Source organism: Cinclus cinclus, chromosome 27, assembly GCF_963662255.1.
Source record: "Cinclus cinclus chromosome 27, bCinCin1.1, whole genome shotgun sequence".
NCBI lineage: Eukaryota > Metazoa > Chordata > Aves > Passeriformes > Cinclidae > Cinclus > Cinclus cinclus.
In genome coordinates this window covers 885,059-909,813 of record NC_085072.1, presented here as the reverse complement: position 1 = coordinate 909,813, position 24,755 = coordinate 885,059, and the positions used below count along the sequence as shown (strand labels likewise).

Sequence of the window (24,755 nt, the reverse complement as noted above, 5' to 3'; positions counted from 1 at the left end):
GGGCTCTTTCCGGGCGAGGGGGCCACATCCGGAACGTGCCGCGGCTCTTCGGAGGGGTGGGTCCCAGCGGGGCTGAATCCAAGTCCCCGGCCCGGCCCGGCCCGGCCCCTCACCCGCGCCGCCGGGGAGCGCCCGCCCCGCGCCAGGGGCGTGTCCAGCGCAGCGGGGGCGTGACAGGACGGCAGGGGCGGGGCCAGCGGGGCGGGCAGGGCGCGGCGGAGACGTGAAGGGCGGGGCTGGGGGCGGGGCTGGGGCGGCAGGCGGCGCGGGCGGGAGCGGCGGCGGCGGCGGCGGCGGCGCGGGGTGGGTAGCGTCGCCCCGTGTTGCGGCATGTCCAAGACGCTGCGGAAGAAGCGGCACTGGCTGAGCAAGGTGCAGGAGTGCGTGGTGTCCTGGGGCGGCCCGGCGGGCCCCGACCCCGATCTGCTGCGCGGTGGCGCCGAGCGCGGCGAGTTCCCGTACCTGGCGGGCCGCCTGCCCGCGGGCGGCGAGGGCACGCCGGGCCCCGCGCTTCTCTCGGGCAAGGCGCCGGCGCCGGGGGACGTGCTGCTGGAGGTGAACGGTACCCCGGTGAGCGGCCTCACGCACCGCGACACGCTAGCCGTGGTGCGGCACTTCAGGGAGCCCGTGCGCCTCAAGACCGTGCGCCCAGGTAAGCGCCTTCCGCCGCAGAGCTGTACCGAGGCCCTCCCGCCGCCGCCCAGACGGCCGCGCGTAGGCCCGGCCGCGCCGGCGCCCTGCGGGGCGGCGGGAGGGCCGCGGCGGGAAGCGGCGCCGGGAGGGAACCGGGGGGGAAACCGGGGTGCGGGCGCCGCGCTGGGAAAGTTTCCGCGGGTTCGGGAAGGCGTCACTGCTGAGGAGGGTGATGCAGGGGGAGAGGCGGTCCCGCAGTCCTGGGGCGGCCCCGGGACGGGGCTCGCTCCCCCGCCCCGTCCCGGTGGCCTCTCCCGAGGCTCCGCTCCCTGCCCGAAATGCTCGGCTTGGCGCCGCTGCGATGCGGTGTTTGTGCGGGTGTGACTCTCGCGGGGCTCCGGGTGACTCAGTGGCCCCCGGAGGGTTCGGTGCCCGCGTCCTCTTCTCGGAGGTGCAGGTGGTGTTCCCGTGGTGTTTATATAATCCGGTGCTTGCAGGTTCGAGGGCGGGTGAGGAATGGCCGGGATGGAGCACCGGAGTGCCATCGCTCCATCCTGTTGGTTTCCCGTTTGATAAAATGGGAAATTTGGCAAAGACAAAAGCGCTGAGAACAAACTTCGGCTATTCTTTTTTTCCACAGATTTGTATTATTCCTGATTACGCCTCAATTGATGCTTGTGATAAAATCATACTTACCGACGTGCCTGTTAAATGTCAAATAAATGCCGAATAGTGGTACTTGCAGCCGCATGAGTTAATTCATGAGCTCCAGAGGTCCCTTCTGCTTTCTCGGTCAGGCAACCCAGATGTGAGCCTGCTGCTTTATAAGAAGGTGTCTAGGGAAAACATTTTTCTCTGAATCCCAATGGATATCAGGATTTCTGTGTTTGGGATCTACAGTATTTTTCATAGAGCTTCTTTGCTGAACACTTGCCTTGTTCTTTTGTAACTGCTGAATGCTATTTGACTTCATGTAACGCATATTTTAAGTTGGGTTTTCCTTGTTTGGCCACTTGTGTAAAGTCATCTTCCATATAGCGACTGTGCTGTTGGTACTGATTCATATAGCTTGCTAAATTAAAACAACAATCAAAAAATGAGACAGACATGCATCTCAAAAGCACTTACAGAAGCCTGGTAGGTTTTGAAAGAGGTCTTGATTTACAAAATTGCAAATCCTTTCTGAAGGGAGAAAATAGAAAAGAACAAACAGCTGCAAGTTAGATGTGAACTAAGAGGATTTTAAAAGGAGGGACAAATTGTTTAAAATAGAAAATAATCTCTTTTTAAAAGAGAAAGCTTGTGGAAGATGAAACTGTAGCTCAAAGGGATTTCTTGTATTTACTGTGGAGGGAAGTAGGGATATTCTTGTGCTGGGAATTTTTATAACAGAGATGTCCAACTCTCAAAACTGGCAGAAAAGATTTAGAAAAAAATGCTGCAATTAACAGTAGAAAATGGCAAGAACCAGATGATATTCATGAGGACTTCCAGGTATCAAGTATTAACAGTAGTGTGTTATCTGTTCCTTAAATTCTGGGTGATGTGGAAGGCATAGGAGTGGGGAATATAGAGAACTGATGGGAAAAGGGTCCAGAAGATCAACAGAGGCTGGCTGGTGATTCCAGCAAGTTAATTAAAATTCGAGTTAAGAAGGAGAATATTGGGCATGTGAACCAATACCACTTAATGAGGCGAGTGGGCTGCTTTCGCTGGGTGGTTTAATCAAATCTGAGTATTTTGGTGAGGTGGATTTTCAAGTAGGCTTTCAATAAGGTATCACTGACTTGGATGAGACTTACTGAGTGAGCATGGTTTGATAGTGTAGCTGCAAAATACAAGAGTAGATTTCTCCTATGGCTTAATAACCGGTTAAAACAGAGGAATGTTTTTTTCAACAGAAGAAAACTGCTGCTGGAGTCTTGTAAGGACCTGTGCTGCTTAGCATAGTCATCCAGAGCTTGTAAACCCAACACTGGTGAGTTGTACAAAGAAAAGGAGCATTTTTGTGCTGATTTTATGTCACTTTTGGAATATACCAGACTGAATCTTCAGATCAGCAATTTTTCCCATACTGGAACATATGTACCACATCAGATTATTTTTGTAGTCATTTTCTCTGTTAGATTTAGTGTCCTTAAATATAGTATTTTAAAACATACTGGGTTTTGGTTGGATTTTTGCAAGGTTGCCACAGATGCTCAGTGGCAGTTTTCCAGTCAGGGTATATGTAATTAGGAAAGTTGTTGACAAGGCATTCTCTGTGAAGACCTATGACTTGGAATTTGACTTCCCTTTTGATCCAGAGCCATCCAAACCTGCCAAGTTTTGGGAGGTATCTGGGAAGGTGTGTTGGACTGTGTGGGTGATTGAGATTAAGGGAGTGAGGGGCAGGAGCTAGTGATCCATGGTAGGCTCATAATATGTCTGAAGTCTCAAAGACATGTCATTGTGTCACTGCATTTCAAGGTCCTGTGTTTCATGGTTTTCCCCAGTCAGAACTCAAACCATCATTTGAAAGGCATGGAGTGCTCTGCCAGCAGACCTTTGTGTGCCCCATGGCTCTTCAGGCTTGGGTGCTGTTGGGACAGAAGTCTGAGGGGATCCATTGTCAGGGGTTGACGCTGAGGAATTTGTCTCCTTGAATCTGAATTGTAGGGTGTTTGTAAGGTTTTGATGCCCACAGTCTGCCTCTGCATTTTAGAAGGGTGAGTTTGGTGCTCCATCTTCCAGGTGAAGTCTTGCTGGTGATCTGGTGGCCTTGAGCAGCAGGATCTGGCCTGCTTTATTTCAAGTCATAATACAGTCAGTCCCTCATTAAAGGCAGTAACAGCTTTAGTTGACAGCAGTAAAATCTGTCTGTGATACTTCTTGCAAGCTTGTAGAAAATTGAAAATGGAAATTTCAAGATGCTGTTTAGGCTTGTTTGATAAGACACTTGAAGGATATGAATGTTAATTTGAACGCCATCTGTTAACTGCACATCACAAATGATGGACCATTTTGTTGATGAAGAAATTTGTCCTTCCCATTCTTGTTCTGTCTTTATTACAGAAATACAAAATCAGGTAGGTTGGATAAGACCTTTGAGATCATCAAGTCCAACCTATGACCTAACACCATCTTGTCAAGCAATGCCATCGCACTAAGTGCCACATCCAGTCTTTTCTTAAACACCTCCAGGGATGGTGACTCCACCAGCTCCTTGGGCAGCCCATTCCAATGACCAGTCACCTGTTCCGTGAAGAACTTCTTCCTAATGTCCGTCCTGATTAGCTGAAGAGAGAGAACAAGACCAATGTGCCAGGGCTGAGCATTGTGTCCCAGGTGAGGATGGTCTCAGGTGCCTGCAGACTAGCCAGAAAATCCACGGGTCCAGTATCAATAGGGATTGACTCAGCATAGTCTATGGAAGGCCAGAGTACTCTGCCAGCAGCGCTTGAGACTGATGCTGGGACCTAAGCTGTCTAAATAAAACTTAAATTCTACACAAATTTTGAGATGGTAACTGTACCTCAGTTTGTATGCAGTTCATCATCATCATCTTGATTAGATGAGCAAAGCAGCCATACAGAGAACTAAGGCAACTTGTGCAGTGGGATATTTGTATGGAGGTGCATGCAAGCTGCCAGGGGCCAGCTCATCCTAATGAGTCCATTTGTATTTTAGCCATGCTTGGGAAGTGCTGGTTTTCAGCTAATTGCCTGCTTACATGCAGTCAAATGACTGCTGCTGTGTGCTCAAGGACCTTCCCTGTCTGGTGTTACTTGGATTAGGGCATTAGCCTTATAACAGGCTGGTGCTGCTGCAGGGTCTTCTATTTCCATTAGTGAAATGGAATGCTCTAGTCATATCCATGGTATTTGAGTGCTAAGTTCATCCTCTGTAGGTACCTACCTTCCTTCCAGTACCTGAAGGGAACCTACAAGAAAGGTGGGTATTTTTGGAAGCGGAAGTAATGACAGGGCAAAAGGGAATGGATTCAAACTGGAAGAGTGGGTTTAGATTAGATTTTAGGGAAAACATTATTTTCTGTGAAGTTGATGAGGTGCTGAAACAAGTTGTCCAGAGATGCTGTGGCTATCCCATCCCTGGAAGTGTTCAAGGCCAGGTTGGACAGAGCTTGGAGAAATGTGGTTTAGGTGTAGAACTTTGATGGTCTTGAAGGTCCCTTCCAGCACAAACCAGTCCATGATTCTGTGATTGCATAAAATCTATCGTTGCCTGCGTATTCAAGGGCCCTGAGCAACCTGAGCTAGGTGTGGCATTTCTGCCCATGGTGGGGGCATTGAAGCTGGATGGTCTTTAAGATCCCTTCTGACACAAACCATTTTAAGATGGTGATTCTATGATGATTCAGAATTAGGCAGAAATATGTTTGTATGTGCAAATGAGATTGCTAAAATTCTCATCAGTACAACCCTGAGTGCCTTCTTTCTTCATAGCAGCATGGTAACCAAAATACATCAAAACTAGACTGCAAACTTACAGTAAGAAAAACTACTGATATCTACAAGTTCCAGCTACTCTGTGGCAGTTATTATAATTTCATGGCCACTATAAGGAGGATGTGGGAGGAAATGGGCAGAGTCTTACAGTTCTTCCACTTGAGAAATGTTTCCAGAGCACATAGTTTGGTCCCTTGGTTTTGGAGCAAATGGCTCCATTGTGTCAGAACTGATCTTTAATCAATAAATGCAGCAAGATGTAAAAGGATGAAAAGTCTTCTTTGGACTTTCTTTTTTTTCAGTGCTCCTAAAGGTGTTAAACCATGATTTCCTATAGATTTGTTTCAGAGTTGATGTTCACTCATGGCTGGAGCTCTCCCTCTGGCTGGGGTATTTATTCCGTGTCTCCAGTCAGGATTACCTGGCCTCTGGTGAGTGTCAGTTTGTGCTTTGATGGGTTTTTTTTTTTCCAGTGGAACATGTGGAGGACATTCCAGCTCATACTGACAAAACCGATGTGATCTTCCAGTCCTTCGTGCATTTTCCAATAGGTTCAGTACACCCCAGTCCAAAGCTGATGTGTGTTGTTGCTCTGTGTGTGCTCAACCATTGTCTGCAGTTTTTTGATGTGACACCTCTGAGTGCCTCAGATCTACTGCTTTATTTGAATTATGGAGCATTAGTGTGGAGAATGAGAGGATTCACAGGTGGATGTACTTGTATCAAACGGATTTTTTTGTGAGTCTGTGGCCTTACCTTCCCAAAGAGCTTTCCTGATCAAAATCTAATGTAAGTTTATAAGAAGACAACTTATTGCTGGATCCATTTTTCTCACGTGACTATGATGGATCCCTAATGCCTGGATACCTAATGCCTCTGTTACCAGCAGGAGTTAACGGGAATGTTATGACTTGCTTTATGCATAGTGGGGGGTCCCTCCTTTGAACCAGAATGAATGAAGATGGTGACAAATCCAGTGACTCAGAGCAGGATTCAGCACTTGAGACACAATATTCGAAGCCAAGGATCTGAGGTTCATTTACATTTCCTCTTGTGCTTGAGGTAGGCACAAAGCCTCCATGTGGGGGTAATCATTTGCATGTTTAGCAATTAAGGCAGAGGGGAGGGCGAGCTACACTCCCTGGCAGTTTTCACAAAAGCAGATGAATTCTAAAGGTGCCATGTTGAAACAGAGATCAGAGTACATACACTAGGATAATTTTGCCTGTCAAAGGAAAGGCGTTACCCTAATTCTGTGTTTCTGTGGAAGCTGGCAGTGGTCCAGGTCCACGATGGAAGAGAGGAATGAGTTACTCAGGAAGCCTGAGGAGATGTGCGCATCCAGCTCAGGTCCCACAGCTCTTAGTGGGTGTTGGGTAGAGGCTACTGAGTGCTGCTGTGAGAAACTGCCCTCCCTGCTTGAGAGTTAATGGAGAACCGACCTATTCTGGACTGCAGAGGAAAGGTTGAGTCATTTGACCATGCTATGAAAGGCCCAGAGCATATAGGTCTGCTGTAATGAATGGATGTATCCCAGTTTCTTTGAGTGATGCTGTCTTGAAAAAGAAAGCTGAAAGGGAAATGCTTTCTCCTGAAGGCTGTTGTTTCTCTAAAACTTTCCTGTATCAGTTTGGGAACTGCCCTGCACAAAAAGCTTTCATCTTAAATGTATGGATGCAGAGGACTATTAAACACTACCACCACTGGGTATTAGGATGCTTGTGTAATTTATAATCTTGCTTCTAATATTCCTCTTTATATAAATGTACTCTTGACATAGACCTTATTGCCTTCCCCTTTCGCATACTTACTTGTTTAAATCTTACTGCGATGAGTGCTGTGGTAATGATTGCGCCAGAAATGCCATCTTAATTCTGCTCTTTCTTGGTGTGGTCATTTCAAATGATAAGGAGGCCTCATGTGGCTGTTGTGACTAATTTGTACTTTTTTGTTCCCTTCAGGAGAACTGTTTTCTTCCCTGTTCCGATCCTTGATGTCTCTCAGGAGAGACCTTGTAGTAGGATAGTGCATTTGTCTAGAACTGGTGGCAGGGCAGGTGGTGCTGTCTGTGTTCTCCAAACCCACCTCTTTGGGTCCCCTGTTTAGGGGAATCAGATTTTCACTGGGACTGTACAATCAAACACTTGTATTCCAAATATTCCTGGAAAGAACTTTCCTTGTGCAGGTAGACAGTTTTGATTGAAATTCTTCCATATATGCTTGTGTTCAGTTTTTACTAACCCCCCACCAGCCCTAGGTGTCCGTGCCAGCAGAGCTCTTGCTTAAAATCCCTGAAGAGTAATTTTGCTGCTACTCTGCAGTGGCAGGAGGGTTTTATCTGTGAATGAAGCCAAGAATGAAATAAAGATGAAGCTTTATTAGAAGTCATGATTTCAACGGCAGATTTAATCTCAATGATTTTTGTATAGGTATGACTCTTCAGTTCTTGGCTGGCTGTAGTGAAATGCTAGTCAGTTGTAGAAAATGGCTCTGTTTTATCTCAGAAGATACAGTATCCTTAGTTTTTTAAGGGAAGTTCCATTTTGCTTTGAGAAAACAGATACTTTGAAACTAAACTTTTTGGAAACTTCCTAAAGTGAACAAGTGATACACAATTTGCTGTGTACTGTGCTGCTTTATTATCCAAGCAGCTCTTTCAAGTTATTTCTTGGCTGCAAAACTTAAAAAAGAATCTTAAAATGTGACAAGGATTGTACATTCAAATTGACAGGTAGAAAAATTACTCTAGTTTTCATTGTTGCTCTGTTTTAAGATCTTTAAGTTCATTCTTCTGCTTCTTGTTTTTAATTCACAATGCTTCCTTTTAAGAAATATCTTGTTGTGTTCATGGGCTGTTAGTTAAATTGCTTCTTGTTTCCTGAACGGGAACAATTTTCTTCTTCAAAGCAACCGTATTCTTGAGAATACTAGATTTGAATTCAGAAAAATATTCTCTGTATTTGTGAGTCAATTCCTTATGTAATTCTGCTGAACAGAAGGTGAGTGGAAAAATGCAGTAGGAAGATTGCAGGCTTGGGTTGATCTGTTACATCATCACAAAAATCAGAATATTTAGTAATTTGTCATCTCTGTTGTTGATTGGTGTTTGAATTTGTGTTAAATTGATTTTTTTGAGGCCCTCTGTGGGTCATGATGGGAATGAGATCTTCCCCCAGGTGCTATTTCAGCAGAAGTTGGATACTATAGCTTCTAATCTGATTAGCTTTAAAAGCAGGAGCAATTCCTTTAGGTGGGAAGGGTAGTATCTTAGGAAAGGTGTATCAAGAAGACAGTAAAGGCACTAATGGTGACAGGGGGGTTGTAAAACCTGTGTAAAGCTGTCCCCAGATGCAAGTAGTTACACACAGCCACATTCTGTCATTAGTACAGGTGCAGCTTTCAGTATGAAACACAGTTCATTTTGTTCAGGCTTCTATCACTGTGCTTATGCAACCTGTTAAAGTAATGGTTTTATGTGGAAATGTGATTCTGCTTGCAAAGCATAGCCAGCTTGTTAGTTGTAACTCTGACAGGAGGCTTTTAAAGTGTGTTCTCAGGGCTGGGTTTTAAAAAAGCTTGCTTTTTGAAAAGCTACTTTTCAATATGTATGATTCTCCAGTTTGTAATTTTTTAATGAATTAGTGATTGCTCTCAGTTGAATGTAACTTCTTCAAATTGAAAATCACTAGTGTGTTTATTATCCAATCTGTATCACTCTTCACTTGCTAAACAGTGTAGTTTGTATAGCTTGATTCATTGTACATTATTTTCCTGAGATACAGTTAAGAAGTGAAATAATTTAAGCTCTGAATTGCCATGTCTCTTCAGTTACTTGTTAAAAAAAAAAACAAAAAAAAAAAAACCCCACAAAACCTTTTTTTTAATTGTAGCTCTATGAGATCATGGTGCACTTGAATGGTGGTTCTTACTGTGTTCTACTTCAGTGCTGTTTCATTATTATCTGTGGTAATAAATGCAATCAGCCTGGCAGCTTGTGACTGATGTATATGGATTGGGGGTGCTATATAAATACCAGAAGTATTCTGGGTTTTGGAGTCTGGAAGTGTGTTTTCCATATCTGATGATTCTAAGGGCCCTTCACTTAGTGACCCAAACACTTTTGGCATTCTATGATGTGATCTTTAGATGAGTAGGTGTTTTCTTGTCTAGTTTAGTAACCCCTTTAAAAATATTGTGTCTCTTCAGTAGTTGTTGTAGTTTAGTCCAACTTCAGGAAAAAACATGTGTGGTGTTTTGGGTGTTCACTTTGGATTCTGGACACACAGCATGTAACAGGGGAGGGATGTTCAGTGTGAAACAGTCTGGGCAGGAAAATCCCTCTGTTAAAAATTAATTGAAACACAAAGCAGAAGTGCCTGTTTTGCTTTTCCCTGCAGAAGTTTTTGGAAGATCACAACAATGGTGTAACTGAAGCAGAAGTGAGGGCCATGTGCTGCATCTGGCACGTTTCTGGTGTTTGTGCAGCTGGTTTTGCCTACCAGCTTTGTCCCACAGCTGAGTACAGAGGTGCATGTATGTAACTTACTTCTTCTTTTGCTGACATTATCAAAAACCAATGCATAAACCCATTGATAAATAATTTGAACTTGGTGTAAATTGATACGCTGATTAAGTACTTCCCTCCTGTACTAAGTGATTTCTATGAGAAATCCATGAAATTTTTCTGTTATTTTAATTCTATGGATTTAAAAGTTATTTTGACCCAATTTTTTCCTGAACAGACAACAATAACACCCAAGCCACTTAAGCCATCTCCCTCTTTGAGGTTTCTTTGCCTGGAAATGCAACTTTGCTTTGGTTATACACCAGGTTTACCATGACCTTGTTGCAGCAAAAAAGCAGCAGAGTGTGCTGGTACTATTCATTAAATGCAAGAGGATTAACATCCAGTTTATTTCCTCTAAAACCACAGAACTACCGGGAAATAATTAAGCCCTAAAGTTTCAGGTTTGTAGAAATTATTTCCTCCTAATGCATGTACTTGGTGGGGCCAGGGGAGGAATTTCAGAATCCTGTTATGTAAAAGAGAGGCAGAGCACTGGGAATTACGTTTAATGGCTTGTTTCATCCTTTGCTGGTCTAAAGAATGCCTCAACAATCAGCTGACCAAAAGTGCCAGGGAAGTATTTTTGCCTCTGTTACTGCAACTGTTATCTCTCAGTAATTTCACTAATCTTCTTTGCCTGAGATTAGATTGGAAATGCTTTGGGAGGACTTGTTTATGAAAACTGCTTGGTACTGTGGATGCCACTGAAGATCTGACATGTTCAGATGCCACTTGTGCACGTACTTTTTGTTTTACATGGCAATAATATGCCAGACATTTAAAAAATATTTTAGTTGTATATTTCCTGCTAGATAAGGTGTGAACTGTGGATGGGTGTGTTCAGCTGGGGGTTAAACCATGCAGAACAGCTGAGGTAATAGCTTGTGCTGTGTCCTCTAACACATTTTGAAAAAGGCAAATAGTCATGTCCTTGACAGACCTGGGTACTATTATTAAACCCTATGTAGTGGTTTGTTTACAGGCAGCAGGAAAACAGTTTTACTCAATCCAGGGCCTGAAGTACTGGTCATGTTGTGGAATTACGGACTACATAACTTGACTCTAAATTGCAGGCTTTCCTCTCTGCCCTACTTACTCAGTCTAAAAAAACCTAATCCTGTGGATTTTATTTCCCTCTCTGTAGGGCAGCAGTGAGTAATTACTTTTCTGTGGTGAAGGTAGAGATGCTGGAAAAGTTTAATTAATACTCATTAGGAGAAGCTACTAGTACCTAAAGGAATTAATTAGGGTGGGACTTAAAATGTTCATCAGAAGAGCAATGCAGTGGAGACACTGCTTATGCTGTACTGTGTGGTATATTTTTCTTTTCTGCAAAACGTTTTAGAATACGTGAGTCCTCTACAGCCAAGGATGTGTTTTAATTCCTTTAAAGTGTCCAGATTCAAAATGAAGCTTGGGTTTATAGTGGAAAAAGCAGAAAAGTTATGTATGTCTGCTCAGCTGTAAGGTACCACTCTGGGGAATGCTTCACTGTCACTTTGTTTGGGTGGCTGAATGGCCTAATTAATTTGAATATTTCATGTTAGTCTTTCTACTGTAGTAAATATCTCGCAGAAGGTGTTGAAAGCATGGTGACAACTTGTTTTGTGCTCCAGGGACCCTCCACAGTGCCAACAAGAGTGCAGAAATAACATCACCTGGAAGCTGACATGCAGGTTTGGGTGTGTTGAGTTGGAAATAACATTGAACTTTCCTCCCAGAGCAGCCCAGAGAGCAGGTGAGATGCCCTGTGGCCACAGTTCAGGTTGTCCTTTGATGTCTCCCCATTGGTGGAAGTTGGTCAGATCTAGTGGGTTCAGGGTCTGCCCTGGGTTTATTTAAGCTCAAATTGTGGTTTGAACCTGAAGCTACAACTATTTGTAAATCAGAGATATTTTTTTTCTTGAAACAGTATTCTTAGTACATTTTTTAAAACTTCATTTCCAGCTGTTAGCTGTCTGACACTGGAGCTGTCAGTTGCCTCCTAAAGAAGCATTGGAAGAATTTGTATTATTCCAGCAATTTCTTATCAGAAATACAGAGAATTAGAACTCTCTGGATACTGGAAAACTCTGTTACCATGCTGTGATTTGCATAGTTTTAATAGACTTAGCAACAATCAGTACAAATTCTGTAATGAAATATAAGCAAGACAGGTGTAGGTAGGAAGTCTGTAGTAGCCAAGCCTGGTAGGAAGCAGGAGGTTATTTACTTTCTCTGGCCTTTGCAGTGGGAGAGAACTTGGAATGAGCATGAAAACTGTTGTGTAGATGAGCTACTATTTAAACTGTGATGTTCAACACTGATTAAAATGAAGTTATTTTTATCAGACATTGGCAGCCCTTTGGGGGCAGTGGAGGATGGGATCTTTGGGGTCTTCATGAACCTTTTCATCAGTCTGTATTTGTGCACAAATGTGGGTAGTGTGTCCACAGGGAAGTTCCAAAGTATTCTGAACTATCAATTGTTCTCTCAGTAAAAAGTCTACTAAAAATAGTACAGACATCAAAATGCCATCTGTAATGTGAAGTGTCATGCTGTAGGAATAGTAAAAAAGCTTTTTACATGAGGAAGTTCTTTCTGTGAGGTGTTTCTTACAGCGGGTGAAATGCAGCAAAAAGAAAAAGGACTTGAATCACTTTATGCTTTATTGAATTAGCTTTAGGCAGCATGAAATTTGTTCTGAAATCCTTATTTATTGCCTTTTGGAAAATACATTTGTTTTTTTTCTATTTGAACTGTGTTCTTAAGAGGTCTGCCAGTCTTCCTGATGTGGGGCTGCAGAGATGTTGGATATTAAGGAGATGGCAAAGAGAAAAACAGTGTTTTCAAAAAAACACCCAGTTCTTTGACAGAGCTGTCTGTGTTACCTAAAGAATTTGAAACTGGGACACGAGAACTGGGTGCTCATTTCAGACTGCAGTGATCTGAAAAGATTCAGCATTTGTTGTTACCTGGCAATCTTAAGTTTTAAATGCAGAATGCAGGGCTATTCTCAAATTCTAAATGCAAAGTGTAAGGCTTTCCTTATTTAAGGAATAAGTGGAGATAAAAATAAAATCTGCTTTTTGAAATAACTGTGTGCATCTTGTTCAAACGCAGCAAATTTGAGCGATGCCTGTAGACTTAGCTGAACCTCAGTGCTGCTGCAGATTATGTGGAGAAGCAGAGGATATGTGGAATTTTGCTGTGCAAAGACTATTCTTAACCTGCATGCCAGACTTGCCCTGGTATTTTTTAGAGTAACAAATTATGCAGTTGGCCCTCTCCAGTCAGACCCTCCTGGCACCGTAAATCTTCCGGGTGCCCGCTGTGCTGGGCGGGTGAGAATGCGCTGTGCACACAGCACAGCCTTGGCTCCACCTGGTTGCTCTGACAGTGCCTCTGGGAAAGCCCCATTAGTCTCTTAATAAGAATTTAAACTGGCAGGTAATCTGTTTCATCCCATGATTTTTTTGAACAGCAAGATGTCTGGTTCCTTCTCTTTGCTGTTGCCGTAGAGCTGCCAGTGGGGACTGAACAATGAATTTGGGAATGTAAATGGATTTATTTAGTAACAATCAAGTGCTTGCTGTGTAGTTGCTGCCTGATTCTGACTAGATATGAAGAGTAAAACTGGGAAGGATCTTGACTACATTTCAATCACAATTTTGTGAGATGACAAACAAGGTTAGGACAGGTGCCTGCTGTCAGATTTGCCTGATGTAATTCTTACGCTAGTAGAATTGTTGTTGAAACAATGTTCTTAGTACGTTTTTTAGAACTTAAATTATTTGCACAGATCTTCATTTCCAGCTGTTAGGTATCTGACACTGGAGCTGGCGGTTGCCTCCTAAAGAAGCATTGCTAGTAGGTGCAGGGTGGGTTTTCATCATCTAGCTGAATGTTTTATTATATTGGTCAATTGATATATATCATATACTGGTATTCAGACCAAAATGTAACTTTTTAAAACTCTTACCTTCAGGTTCATATGTGTCCTGGAAGTGAGGAGAAAAGAGAGTTGGGTTACAAGCTCTGTGCTCTAGGAAGCATTTCAGAGAGATTACTGCAGAACCTATACAGTCAGACTAGGATTATAGAAAAGGAATGATGCAATAAATACAGGAACAAACTCTGTGCTGTTAGTTTGGGTGTTCCTATTGGGGTGCACAGCTATAGCTGCCTTCTGGTTGATTGTGAATTGTGAACAGAAATTGGATTTGGCTTTGCCTTCAAAGCTGTCTCTTTATTTGAAGTGCTTTCTTATACATATTCTATTTCTGTATCAGTCTTGAATTTAGTGAGCTCTTTAAGCAAATATAAATTACTCCAGCCTTTGCAGGCAATTCTGTACAGACGCTGGCTGGCGAGTTTCCTGAGTGGAATGCACTGGAGTCTGAGCTCTGATGCACTGAAACTTCTGTTAGTGTAACTGAGGACTCTTTCTGTCTCATGACCTAGACAACATTATTAATTTGCATACAACATTCACCTTGTGCCAAACTTTGTTGGGCAAATATTAAGTTATAGAATCACTGAGTCGTTAAGATTGGAAAGGACCTTTAAGGTCACCAAGTCCAGCCATCGACCAGCACCACTAAACTATGTCCTCAAGTGCTAAATCAACATGTTTTTTAAACACCTCTAGAGATGGTGACTCCAGCAGTTCCCTGGGCGGTCCTAATTGAAACCGAAAGCAACTGGTGCAAGTTAATCACTGAATTTAATGGCTTAGCAGCCAGACAGTTGTCACAGGCATCTGCTGGGGAGCAGTTGTTTGCTGCCCTGTTCCCTAGACTTTGATTCTTGTTCACTGCAGAAATGTTTATTTTGTCATTTACTGTACTTGGAGAGGGGCTAGTAGGTATCTTTGAAGCTGGCCACAAGTGATTATGCCATTTGTACCCTTACAACAGCCGTGCAGGATTTTCTAAAATCAGATGGTTTAGGTTTTTGAAGTGTGTTTGTACATGGCTTATGCTGGAAATCATAAGAGAGAAAAGGAAGTTACTGTGGACTTGTTGCCCAAGAACTCCTGTTATTTCTCTCTGATTTGACTAGTTCTAGTTTATCGTATAGAGTTGTGGAAGAAGTTTGCTCTGAAGTTAAAAATAATTGGAAATAATTGTGGCATTCCCTATGTGGAACGACCTCTCCATAGGTGAGGAAATACTAATACGTGCCAGCTGGAACTGAATCCGCTATACGACTGACCACTTAAAGAGCAAGTTTTCTTCTAATGTTGAGTTTGATTATGAAAATCAAATTTATCCTTTTAATGAATAGGTTATTTGCCCATTTTTAGTCTGCTGGTCTCTTGAACGCAGGTGTTCTGAACACTTTATTGCAGAAATGTTTCATGAAAGAAGATCATCATATTGCTGTTATATTGGGATGGCTGTGTGCATGGCCAGGAGTTGGGCTTTGCAATCCTTATTGGTCCCGTCTGGCTCAGGATATTCCATGATTCTGTGAGTTAGTTATTAATCTGAAGGTTTGTGTTTTAATTGCTGTTGCTTACCAGCTTCATTTTCCATATACTGATGTCCTCCATTGAGACACCTCTGTTGCTAACTACAGATAGGTAAGAAAAACAAAGAAATGCTGAGAAACACATGTCGCAAGACCGAGTACCCAGCTGTGTGCTAACAGAATGAATCTCATGGTGATTAGTTAACAATTCCTTGGCAGGCAGAGGCATACGTGAAACAGCAAACACAGCATGGGGAAATAATATTAATTTAGAGGGGAAAAAAAGACATTTCTGAACATTAAATGTTGGCAGCATTAGTTCAACCACCTGTGTTCATAAAGAGCTGACTGTATTGAGGTAAGTCACAGCAAGGTCAGTCAAACTGATTTTAGAACTAGTTTTAGACATGCTTTCCATCAAAATGGTAGTGGGGAGGTGCATGGATTTTCGACTTAAATGCTGTGTCAGTAATGAGGAGGATTCTGTCAGCCTCAGCCAGCTGGGTTTGTTAGAAATTCCAGTCACTGTGCAAACAGTGAGTGAGGTGAGCACCTCTGGCAGCTCTTTGAACGAGCTGTGGCTGTCAGTGGGATCCTGCACCACTCCCAGAGACACTTTGGAGCTCATCAGTCAGCGCCTCCAGTGCATTTGTGCCAGGTTGGCTGCTGTGACCTGGGTTTCTGCAGGGAAGGGCTGTGATGGGATGTGCCAGTGCTGCCTGGGCAAGTCCAGCATGCTTGTACTTCACTAGAAAGCAGCTGGATCTCAGAGGCTGAGCGCTGACTTTCTGCTGGCATCCAGCTCCTCACACGTGCACTTCTTGGAGAAAGCACTCTTTCATAGTTCATTGAAAATCCTAGGTTTCATAACTAAAAATGAATCTTATTAAATGAATAGTGGTGAAACAATAGGATATCTTGTGCAAGCAGAAAGAGAAATTCCTTTCGTTTTTACTAATATGGAAATTGTTTTCTCTTACTTGATTACTTCAACAACAGCCTGTGATAAAGATTGTAAACAGAAGCTTCCCTGCAAAATTGGCTTATAATAGAATTTGAGTTCATGCGGTGACACCAGAGGGATTCGTCAGTGTGACAGATCAGTGTGGATCAACATCTCTTTCTGGGATGCTGTGCTGCACACTGGTGTGTCCCTGGTCCTTGGGTGTTGCAGCAGACTGAGTAAAGCATCCCTCGGTATAGAATTGCCCTGTGAACTGTGTGAGTAAGTCATGGCTGGTGCACATCTGGAGTTCCAGTGATTTCACTGACTGCCCATATTGTGCAGTGAGCACTGTGGGGGGGTTGTTTTCCAGATAAACTGTGAGATGTCTCTATTCAATACTGCTGTGACACAGCACTCCTATGGGTTTGATCAGGCTCGCCTGGCACGTGGATCTTGGTGATTCCAGGTTCCCGGGAGTCCTCTGGAGTGTGGTGAGTCACAGCAGTGCAATCTGCAGCCTGAACATTAGCTCCCCTTTGGGAATGCTGTAGCCCACCCTGCAGCAGTGCTGGGATTTCCCAGGCTCCTTGAAAAGTGAGTTTCAGGAAGCTCTAATTACTTCATAGAAGTTGAATGATGACTCATGTTTGTTGGAGCAGGAATTGCTCCTTTGCTCTTTGTGTTCAGGGGGGTCTCTGTGCTGGTGGGACCCTGGCAGGGGTCTCATGGGAAAGTGGCATTGAGGAGCCACTAAAAAGCCTCTGGGTGACATTTCTATATGGGAATGATCTGTTACAAGAGGTGGTGTATACTTGCAGGCAGTGCAAAGCAGGGGTGTTCAGGATGGGGCTGGTATTTAAAAGCCCAATTTGCTGTTGTGTAAATGAGTTTGTAGGTCCAGCCACCACGGTCCACACACTGCTGCTCACTTACACAGTGTCTTGGGTTGACTTTATGATGCTTGTATCCCCAGTCATCTGTTCTGTTGATGTTGAATATTGAGTTCTGCATCCTTAAGACTGGTTCCAGGAATGAAGGGGAAGAGGTGCGGAGTTTGTTATCAGAGACTGCACTCCTCCTCGTGACCCTGTTGTCTGCAGTGGACAGCGAGAGAGAGCTCTCCTTTGCTTTTGGTTGGTTTTCTGGCTAGCTGAGGCAAAGAAGTTCCCTGGACTGTGGTTTTTTTTTTTTTTTCTTTTTTTTTTCCTTCTTCTTGGAATTGTTCGAACCTGCTCTAGACTGAAAACCCAGAGGAGCACCGGGAGCTCAGACCTGTGTCCCAGGCCTGGCCTGGGCTGTGTCATTTCCCAGTGCAGGAGGGACTGAGAACAGCCTGAGTGAGCTGGGCTGCAGCCCACGGGAGGGACTCTGCTGAATTTGTCATCTCTTCAGAGTGGCGAGAGGTTTTACTGTTTAGTATTGCTCATTTTTGTGCTGGAAAGTGCTTTACCTGTTAAGTAAACATGGTTTTTTTCCACTTCTCTTGAGGAAATACTTCCCTGAACCAGTTGAGGGAGAGACTGCTTGGATCAGTTTCCTAGGAAAACCCCATTCAAAATTTCCTCCCAAATTTGCCCTAAACTAGGACACCTCTGCTGGGAACATTTTCTGTTTTCCATGGTGGATGGTTACCCCAGAAGTTTGTCTGCTCCAGGAGAATAGGCATGCAGCAGCTTTGTCAATACAGTATCTTTGTCAGACTCCTGCCCTGCCAAACTCCAGACTGAAATAGGTTAGTGGGCCTAGAAATGATGCGGAGTATAATAGCATATCTTGCTTCCTATGGAAAGCAGGCTAAAAATAAACCTGTCTGTGATTTGCATACATTCTATTCTGATCTGAACACTTAAAAAAAAAAAGTCTTGGCATGTGAACACGTATCTGTCTGTTGCGAAAGCAGTGCCAAGTTCCAAGTAGATTAAATGGCTTGTGTAACAGAGAGCAGCTGCAAGGACATTTTTCTTTGGGGATGTGATTGAAATGTGTCATTCTGTAGAGCTGTACGCTGCTTAAGCAATGAGATATGGTATCTTAGACACACGTCACATCTGAAATGGGATGCACTCTCTGGACAAGCAGAAGGATTGGCAGCTTCTGCTAAACACTATGACAGGTTAACCTGCACAGGTGCCCTGTGTGCGGTCCCTTGTGGTGTGACATGGAATAATACTAAATGTCAGTAAGTTTAAATTTGCACATAAGCCAGAGATTTCCAAAGGGAAGCATTAATGTTAGAATAGTCTGGGGACTCAAGTAACATTTTGTTCAGTTGGATGTGTTAATTGTTCTTTCCAGACCAAATGGGTTTGTTTGCTGTCTCAGTAAAGCATTTTCTCTAGTGTGAATAAATTAAAACCTCACATTGTAAATTTAAAGGAATTAATGGAGGATTATTTATAAATTGGGGAAAACAAGCCATAGTTAGTTAGCCCTAGGAAAATCATCTCCATTTTTCAGGTTACTTGTCTTTGTATTGGTGCTCCACTTTTCAATTAAGAGCATACAGAATGATTTATGTATTATTGTAACCTGTAGCTACAGAGGACTCCTATTTCATGGCTGTGAACATCTGTATTTGATTTCACAGTACAAACGTTGCAGTGACAAATACTACTTATCCAGAAGAGCCTTTGTAGTGTATTGAGTTGCACAGTGGTTAAAACTCAGCAAGGCTTGAGTGCATAATTAGGAAGTTTTAATATAAAAGTGCTATTACTAAAGCAATTTTGTATTTTAATTTTTTTTAATGTGCTTGTGAATTACAAATTCTGATTGTTATTTTGACCCTTTAGAGTGTTGTAACATCCTTTTAACGTGTTTGAGCCCATTGGTGTGTGGCCGTGCTATGGCAGCTCCATCACTTGCCTGCTGGTTTGACTAGATCATGATGTGGCCTCAAGTTACACTGCGGGCAGGGTTTAGATTAGGTGTTGGGACATTTTTTTTCGTGGGAAGGGTTGTAAAGCTTTGGTTGTAAAGACTGCTGAGGGAAGTGATGGAGTCACTGTCCCTGGAAGCCTTCTAAGGAACATTTGGATGTGCTAGTTGACATGGTTTAGTGGTGAACATAGTGGGTGCTTGTTGATGGTCAGACTTGATGACCTTAGAGCTCTTTTCCAACCTTAACAATTCCATATTCTGTTCTGGTCAGTGTATTTGATTCATCTGCTGTTGTGGTGTCAAAAGCCTGTGTCCTCTTGTGCTTTACACCCCTTTCTCACATAATTAGAGCTTGCAAATCACATTTGTTTTTTTTGTTTCAAGCTCCTGGCTGGGCTCAGTGATTTTTTTGCCAGGCATCCCTGTAATTCATTTTCTCTGTCTCAAACCTGACAGTGGCAGAGGCTCACGGGGTGCAGTTTATCTGGATTTTTGTTCTTTACTGTCACTGTCAATGCGTCTAACTTGAAATGGAAATAATGGACTAGTTTACCCCATTTTCAAAAATACAGCAAATCTTTATAAACAGGCAAAACATTGTTAATCTGTTCAGTGATTTTTCACTTCTCAAGAAAATACCGAATTAAAGGGAAGAAGGTCTCCATATGTAATAAAAAAGGTCGAATTTCTCTTGTGTAAAGTTCTTTTCCATTTTTCTTCCCCGCTGTTAAATTGAAGGAAATGGTTATGTTTGCCTTTAATTTGAAACTCATTCAGTATTTTAAATTACTTGAGTTCTGCTTAGATCTCCTCCAGTGTCTGATCTTCTATCGGAAACAGCTGCACAGACCTTTGAGCCTTACTGTTCTCCTATTTAATAAAGGAGTATTGAAATATTTGGCATTATCAGAGTAAACCCTACTCACTGGTAATTCTCCTGACTGTATTCCTATGGTTGATGGATTTTTGTGTGCATGCAATGTATTACTGTAATCATATCTGATACTGGTGTGTGAATCGGGAGTCTGAAAGTTGGAACTACTTTATTCAAAATAATTTTCATTTTAAAAAATCCTTAAAATTGCAGGTAATTCATTAGGCTGTGCAATTTTTTTTTTTCTGCCAGTGCAGGGCATAAAACCAATTTAAAATGCTGCCTTTCTTTGGAAATCATCCCCAGGCTGAGAAAGTCTACAGATGTAACAAGATACAGAGAAGAAAAGTAGAAACCCATGCTAGAACCATGTAACTGAGTAGTGTTGCTGCCATACATACAAATGCAGCTGGTCTCAGTTTCCTACTTTTTCCTTAGTTCTGAAGTGGTGCATGACCCTGCCCTGCCATGTGCTGGCTAGGGATGCCCTGCAGAAAAAAGGCCATGTCCCAGGAGCAGATGGAAGGGAAAGGGCAGGCATCTGCCTGGAGCTCTGCTGATGCTCTCCCTGCTCCGAATGTGTTCTGGCATGCGAGCTGAGTGCTTGTGCTTTTAGGTGGTTTTGAAAAAAAGCTCTTGTTGTTGGTTGTGCTTAGACCAGAGCTGCCCTCCTCCGGTGCAGGAGTGTCCCCCCCACCCTGCCCGTGGATACCCTGGAGCTGGCATAGGTAGCTGGCAAAAGGCTAAAAACCTCTTGGTTTCGCAGTGCCAGATCACAAAATTCCAGAATGGTCCAGGTTGAAAGGGACCTTAAGGATCCTATCATAACATAGGCAGGGACACCTTCCACTAGACTAGGTTGTTCCATGCCCAGTCTAACCTGGCCTTAAACACTTTCGGGGACAGGGCAGCCACAGCTTCTCTGGAGAACCCTTGCCAGGGCCTTAGCACCCTCATGGGGAAGAATTCCTTCCCTCTGGCAATGGGAAGCCATTTGCCCTTGTCCTGTACTCCAGGCTTATTTTTCACTTCCAAGCTTCAGTGGTTCTGGTACATCTGTGAACAATAGTAAGTGTTAACTGGGTACCCAGTGTTATTTTCTACTGACAGCTCCAGCTAGATTGTTTGTTTGTTTTTTCTTTTTTTTTTTTTTTTTTTTCACGGCAGATCAGGAACCCAGCCATAGATACTCACACTCTAGAGCCTTCTTTTGCAGTTGACTTTGATGTTTCTATCCAGCCAGAACTAAAATCCAGGACGATTGCATCCAAGCTCCCACTGTTAACATTTCACATGTTATCCCTCTCAGCTCTGAGTATATTTTGGAATAAATAATGCATGATTTGCCAGTCCTTCTTGTGTGTCTCAAATATATTTTGGGGCTGTGCCTTCCAAAGGATATTTTAGTTATCTTCAGAACTTGAAATACTTTAATGATGGAATTTCATGAGCAAACAGTCATTAATTTTCCACTGGTTTACTTACAGTGGCCTGGTTTATTGGAAGAATCTTTCCAACCCTGTAAGATTTCAATTAAACAGCACAGCACAGAATGCTGGGATATTCAAGAATGTAGAATGAGAAATTTTGTCTCTGAATCAGTCACCACCTTGACTGAGGATCTGAAGGCATTATCCCGTGAAGGCTTATGTTGAACACCTCTTAGTTTTTAGTAATGAGTGTTCTAAACCTGGAGGCATAAAAAGTAAAAATTCATAGTTATTGGTGGTTCTGGAATCAATTTTGTCTTACTGACAAAAGTAAGAGAATCCCCACAGTCAGCTTTGATGTACATTTTGTAGTGGAGTTTGTGGTAACATTATTTCTTAAGTCTGGATAAATGGGTTTTCATTTATTTCACTAATACTGTACATACTCAGTATTTGGAGCACTCTGGTAAATGATTTATTAATACTGTAAGGCTTATCTCTACCATAATTTCTGTAAATTGAACTGTGTTACCAAGAATTTATTGGATGGCATCTAGCAAACTATGACTAAACTAGCCTTTCAATGTAACCCTGTCTAATATTTCTCAGGTATCAGGTAGTAAATGAGTTTTGTTTAATGGATTTTTGTGGCTGTGAAGAGCTTTGAGATGTAATGCTTCACCTGACAGGGAGTTTGCCTGCATTTTGAAGAAGCTGCAGTTTTTCAGGGAATGAGCAGAAGTTACCCTGAGTCCGTAATGCGACCAGGATCTTTTCCCAGATGGGTCACTGGTTCAGGTGTGGTTTTCATCTCACCTCCCAAAGCAGCCTGGATTTTCTTAGGGAACTCCTCTCTTCCACAGCAGAGTCCCAACTTAGATTGCTGCCTTCATTACCTGGAAGGGAGACAGGGAGCCCTTGGTGGCCTGGGGCATGAGCTGCCAGGCTGTGCTTCTAGACTCAGCCTTCCTCCTCAGATACCCCCGGGCTGTGGGCCCCCTTCCCTGAAGGAAAAGCAGGCTTCTGCACAGGAATCAGGAATCCATTCGTCTGTGCTTCTGACTCACAAGATGAGGAAGCACCTGCTCACGGGGTTGGACATTCTCAAAATAATCCTGTCTCTTTTCTGTGTGGGTTACAATTATTTGAATCTCCCACCTTCTCCTTGTGCTGAGAGGTGTGTATTTGCCAGGTCATAGTGAAGTACTTGCAGGTGAAGGACAGCAGGTACTGACAGCTGTGTCACCACTGGGCTCTTCCAGCCTCTCCATGTTTCATGAATACAGCGATTCTCTTGCATGCTTGGAAATCATTGTGCTCACTGAACGCATGTGTTCAGATCGGCACTGGTGTGAAGTCATCCTCTGTTAATAGTTGCTAAGGAATATAATGAAGTTAATGTGTTACACACTGATTTTAACTTGGGTTTCCTACGACTGCATCCCTGATTTGTGGAGCTGAACATTCCTTTAAACAGCTTGATGCTTAGTCACATCAAATAATCACTTAATCTCAGTGGGTATATTAACAGCCCAGTTTAATTCAACAGCAACTGGTTTCCACCTGATAAGCCCTGAGAACTCCTATTTTAGTTACACTGTGAGTAAAGCCATGGAGCTGTTTTATAGCTCTTAACGTGTGTTTCACTGGAATTTTCATAGTCGGTGGGTTTTTGCAATCACAGCTTATGTAACACATACAGCTGAGTGGAGCCGTTCGACACTCTGGGATGCTGTTCAAATGTGCGGAATTCCGTATGTGCACGATGATGCTCTGGTTACATTTCTCTGCTTCGTTCTATGTGAGAAAACGAAATTGCGTGGCGGTGTGTAATATCGGCAGTTTTCACCCTGGGGAGGGAGGTGAGGAGACCTGGGGGTGGGACTGGGGGGACCAGCAGGAAGGTGCCGGGAGGTGGCGGCAGATCACTGCGGGCTGGCCCGGGAGGAGCTCGCCCAGCCGAGCCCGCAGGTTGTGGCGGCTGCTTTTTGGGGGATGAGAGGCTGGACATGCCCTGGCTACGAGCACTGGGACCCAAAAACCAGCCCTACCCCCAATCCCCGTCGTCCCCCTGCCCCGAGTCCTTGGCTGGTCTGACACCACAGCGTGGGCAGCAGGGGAGGGGGTGATTCTGCCCTGCTCAGGTGAGACCCCACCTGCAGAGCTGCTTCCAGCTCTGGGAGCCAATATCAGAAAGATGTGGAGCTGTCTGAGCAAGTCCAGAGGAGACCATGGAGATGCTCCAAGGGCTGCAGCCCCTCAGCTCTGCATGCAGGCTGGGACAGCTGGGGGTGGTTCAGCCTGGAGAAAAAAAAAAAGGCTGCAGGGAGAGCTCATAGCCCCTTCTAGTGCCTAAAGGGGCTCCAAGAGAGCTGGACTGAGACTTGGGACAAGAGCCTGGAGTGACAGGACAAGGGGGAATGGCTTCCCACTGCCAGAGGGAAGATGGGATTTTGGGGATGGATGAGGGTGAGATGGGATTTTGGGGATGGGACTGGATGAGCTTTTAGGTCCTTTCTGGTCCAAACCATTATAAACTTTCTATGATTTTGCCCTTCTGTTCACCAGCAAAGCACATCAGGCTTTAGCTGTTGTTTAAAAAAATTCCTCCAAAAACAAGGGAACGTGGTTCCATTTTCTCACCTCTTCACTCAAAATGTGTTTCTGTGCCAAAGGCTGTAATGAAGGTCTAAGCCCCAGTGATTTTTTGCATTCCCATTTGCATTCCTTTTCCTATGCTAATAGGAAAGCAGCTTACTTTTAATTAACTGCTAATTTGAAAAGTTGTTTTTATAGTGAACAGTAAAGTATTTCTTTAGAAGTTTGAACGAAAATCATCCTCTGCCTTTTGAGTCACCTATCAGCACTGAAGCTCCTTGGTAGTGTGTAGCTGCCACTGTCTCCAGAAGGTGTTGGCATGGAAACTTAAGGCAGGGAATACCATGTCTCTGGAAAGTTGTCACCTGTGTCTGTGTAAAATGTTCACTAAAGCCAAATTGAAAATTTCCATGTGGTCTTCAGAATCATTTGATAGGGATGTTGCCAGTACTTTGTATGCCATCAGCAGTAGCCAGAGGTATTTAGGACATTATCACCAGACAGCAACATAAAAACTGCACAGACTGGATTCTTGGAATTTATTTGTATCTTTCAGTGTCAAGTTTGCTGTTTTACCAACATTGCTTATCTAGAAATGTGGTTTTGTGTCAAGTTCTAGGGGCACCTCTGTTTGTAACTGCAGCATCTATTCTATCCATGACAGGTTGGATATATAAATAGCTGGTTTTTTGTCCTGTTTAGGTACAGCAGCAAAGGCCACTTCACCAGTGCAGCTTGTAAGAGCCACCACCCCCATTTTCATGATACCCATGGCTTCTATTTACCTCCCTAATTCACAACACTGTGTTGTACTGCAGTGGCACTTGAGCCTATTTTTCTTTCTGCAGTCACTTGATTCTCCTTCCCAGCTCCAGTGTGCATATCCTCATCTAAACAGTTATTTTTGGTTGGGGTAAATTAAAAC

At 43.5% G+C, this 24,755-nt stretch overlaps 1 protein-coding gene across 3 annotated transcripts in view; it reads left to right on the top strand.

Moving 5' to 3' along the window:
• Nucleotides 1-330: 330 nt before the first annotated feature.
• The window catches only part of MAGI3 (membrane associated guanylate kinase, WW and PDZ domain containing 3), a 57,153-nt gene continuing 32,728 nt past the window's right edge, over nucleotides 331-24,755 (top strand). For all 3 annotated transcript variants that reach the window (XM_062509442.1, XM_062509441.1, XM_062509443.1), the window contains exon 1: nucleotides 331-652. In XM_062509442.1, coding sequence (XP_062365426.1) covers nucleotides 331-652 — 322 coding nt within the window. The remainder of the gene's footprint in view (nucleotides 653-24,755) is intronic.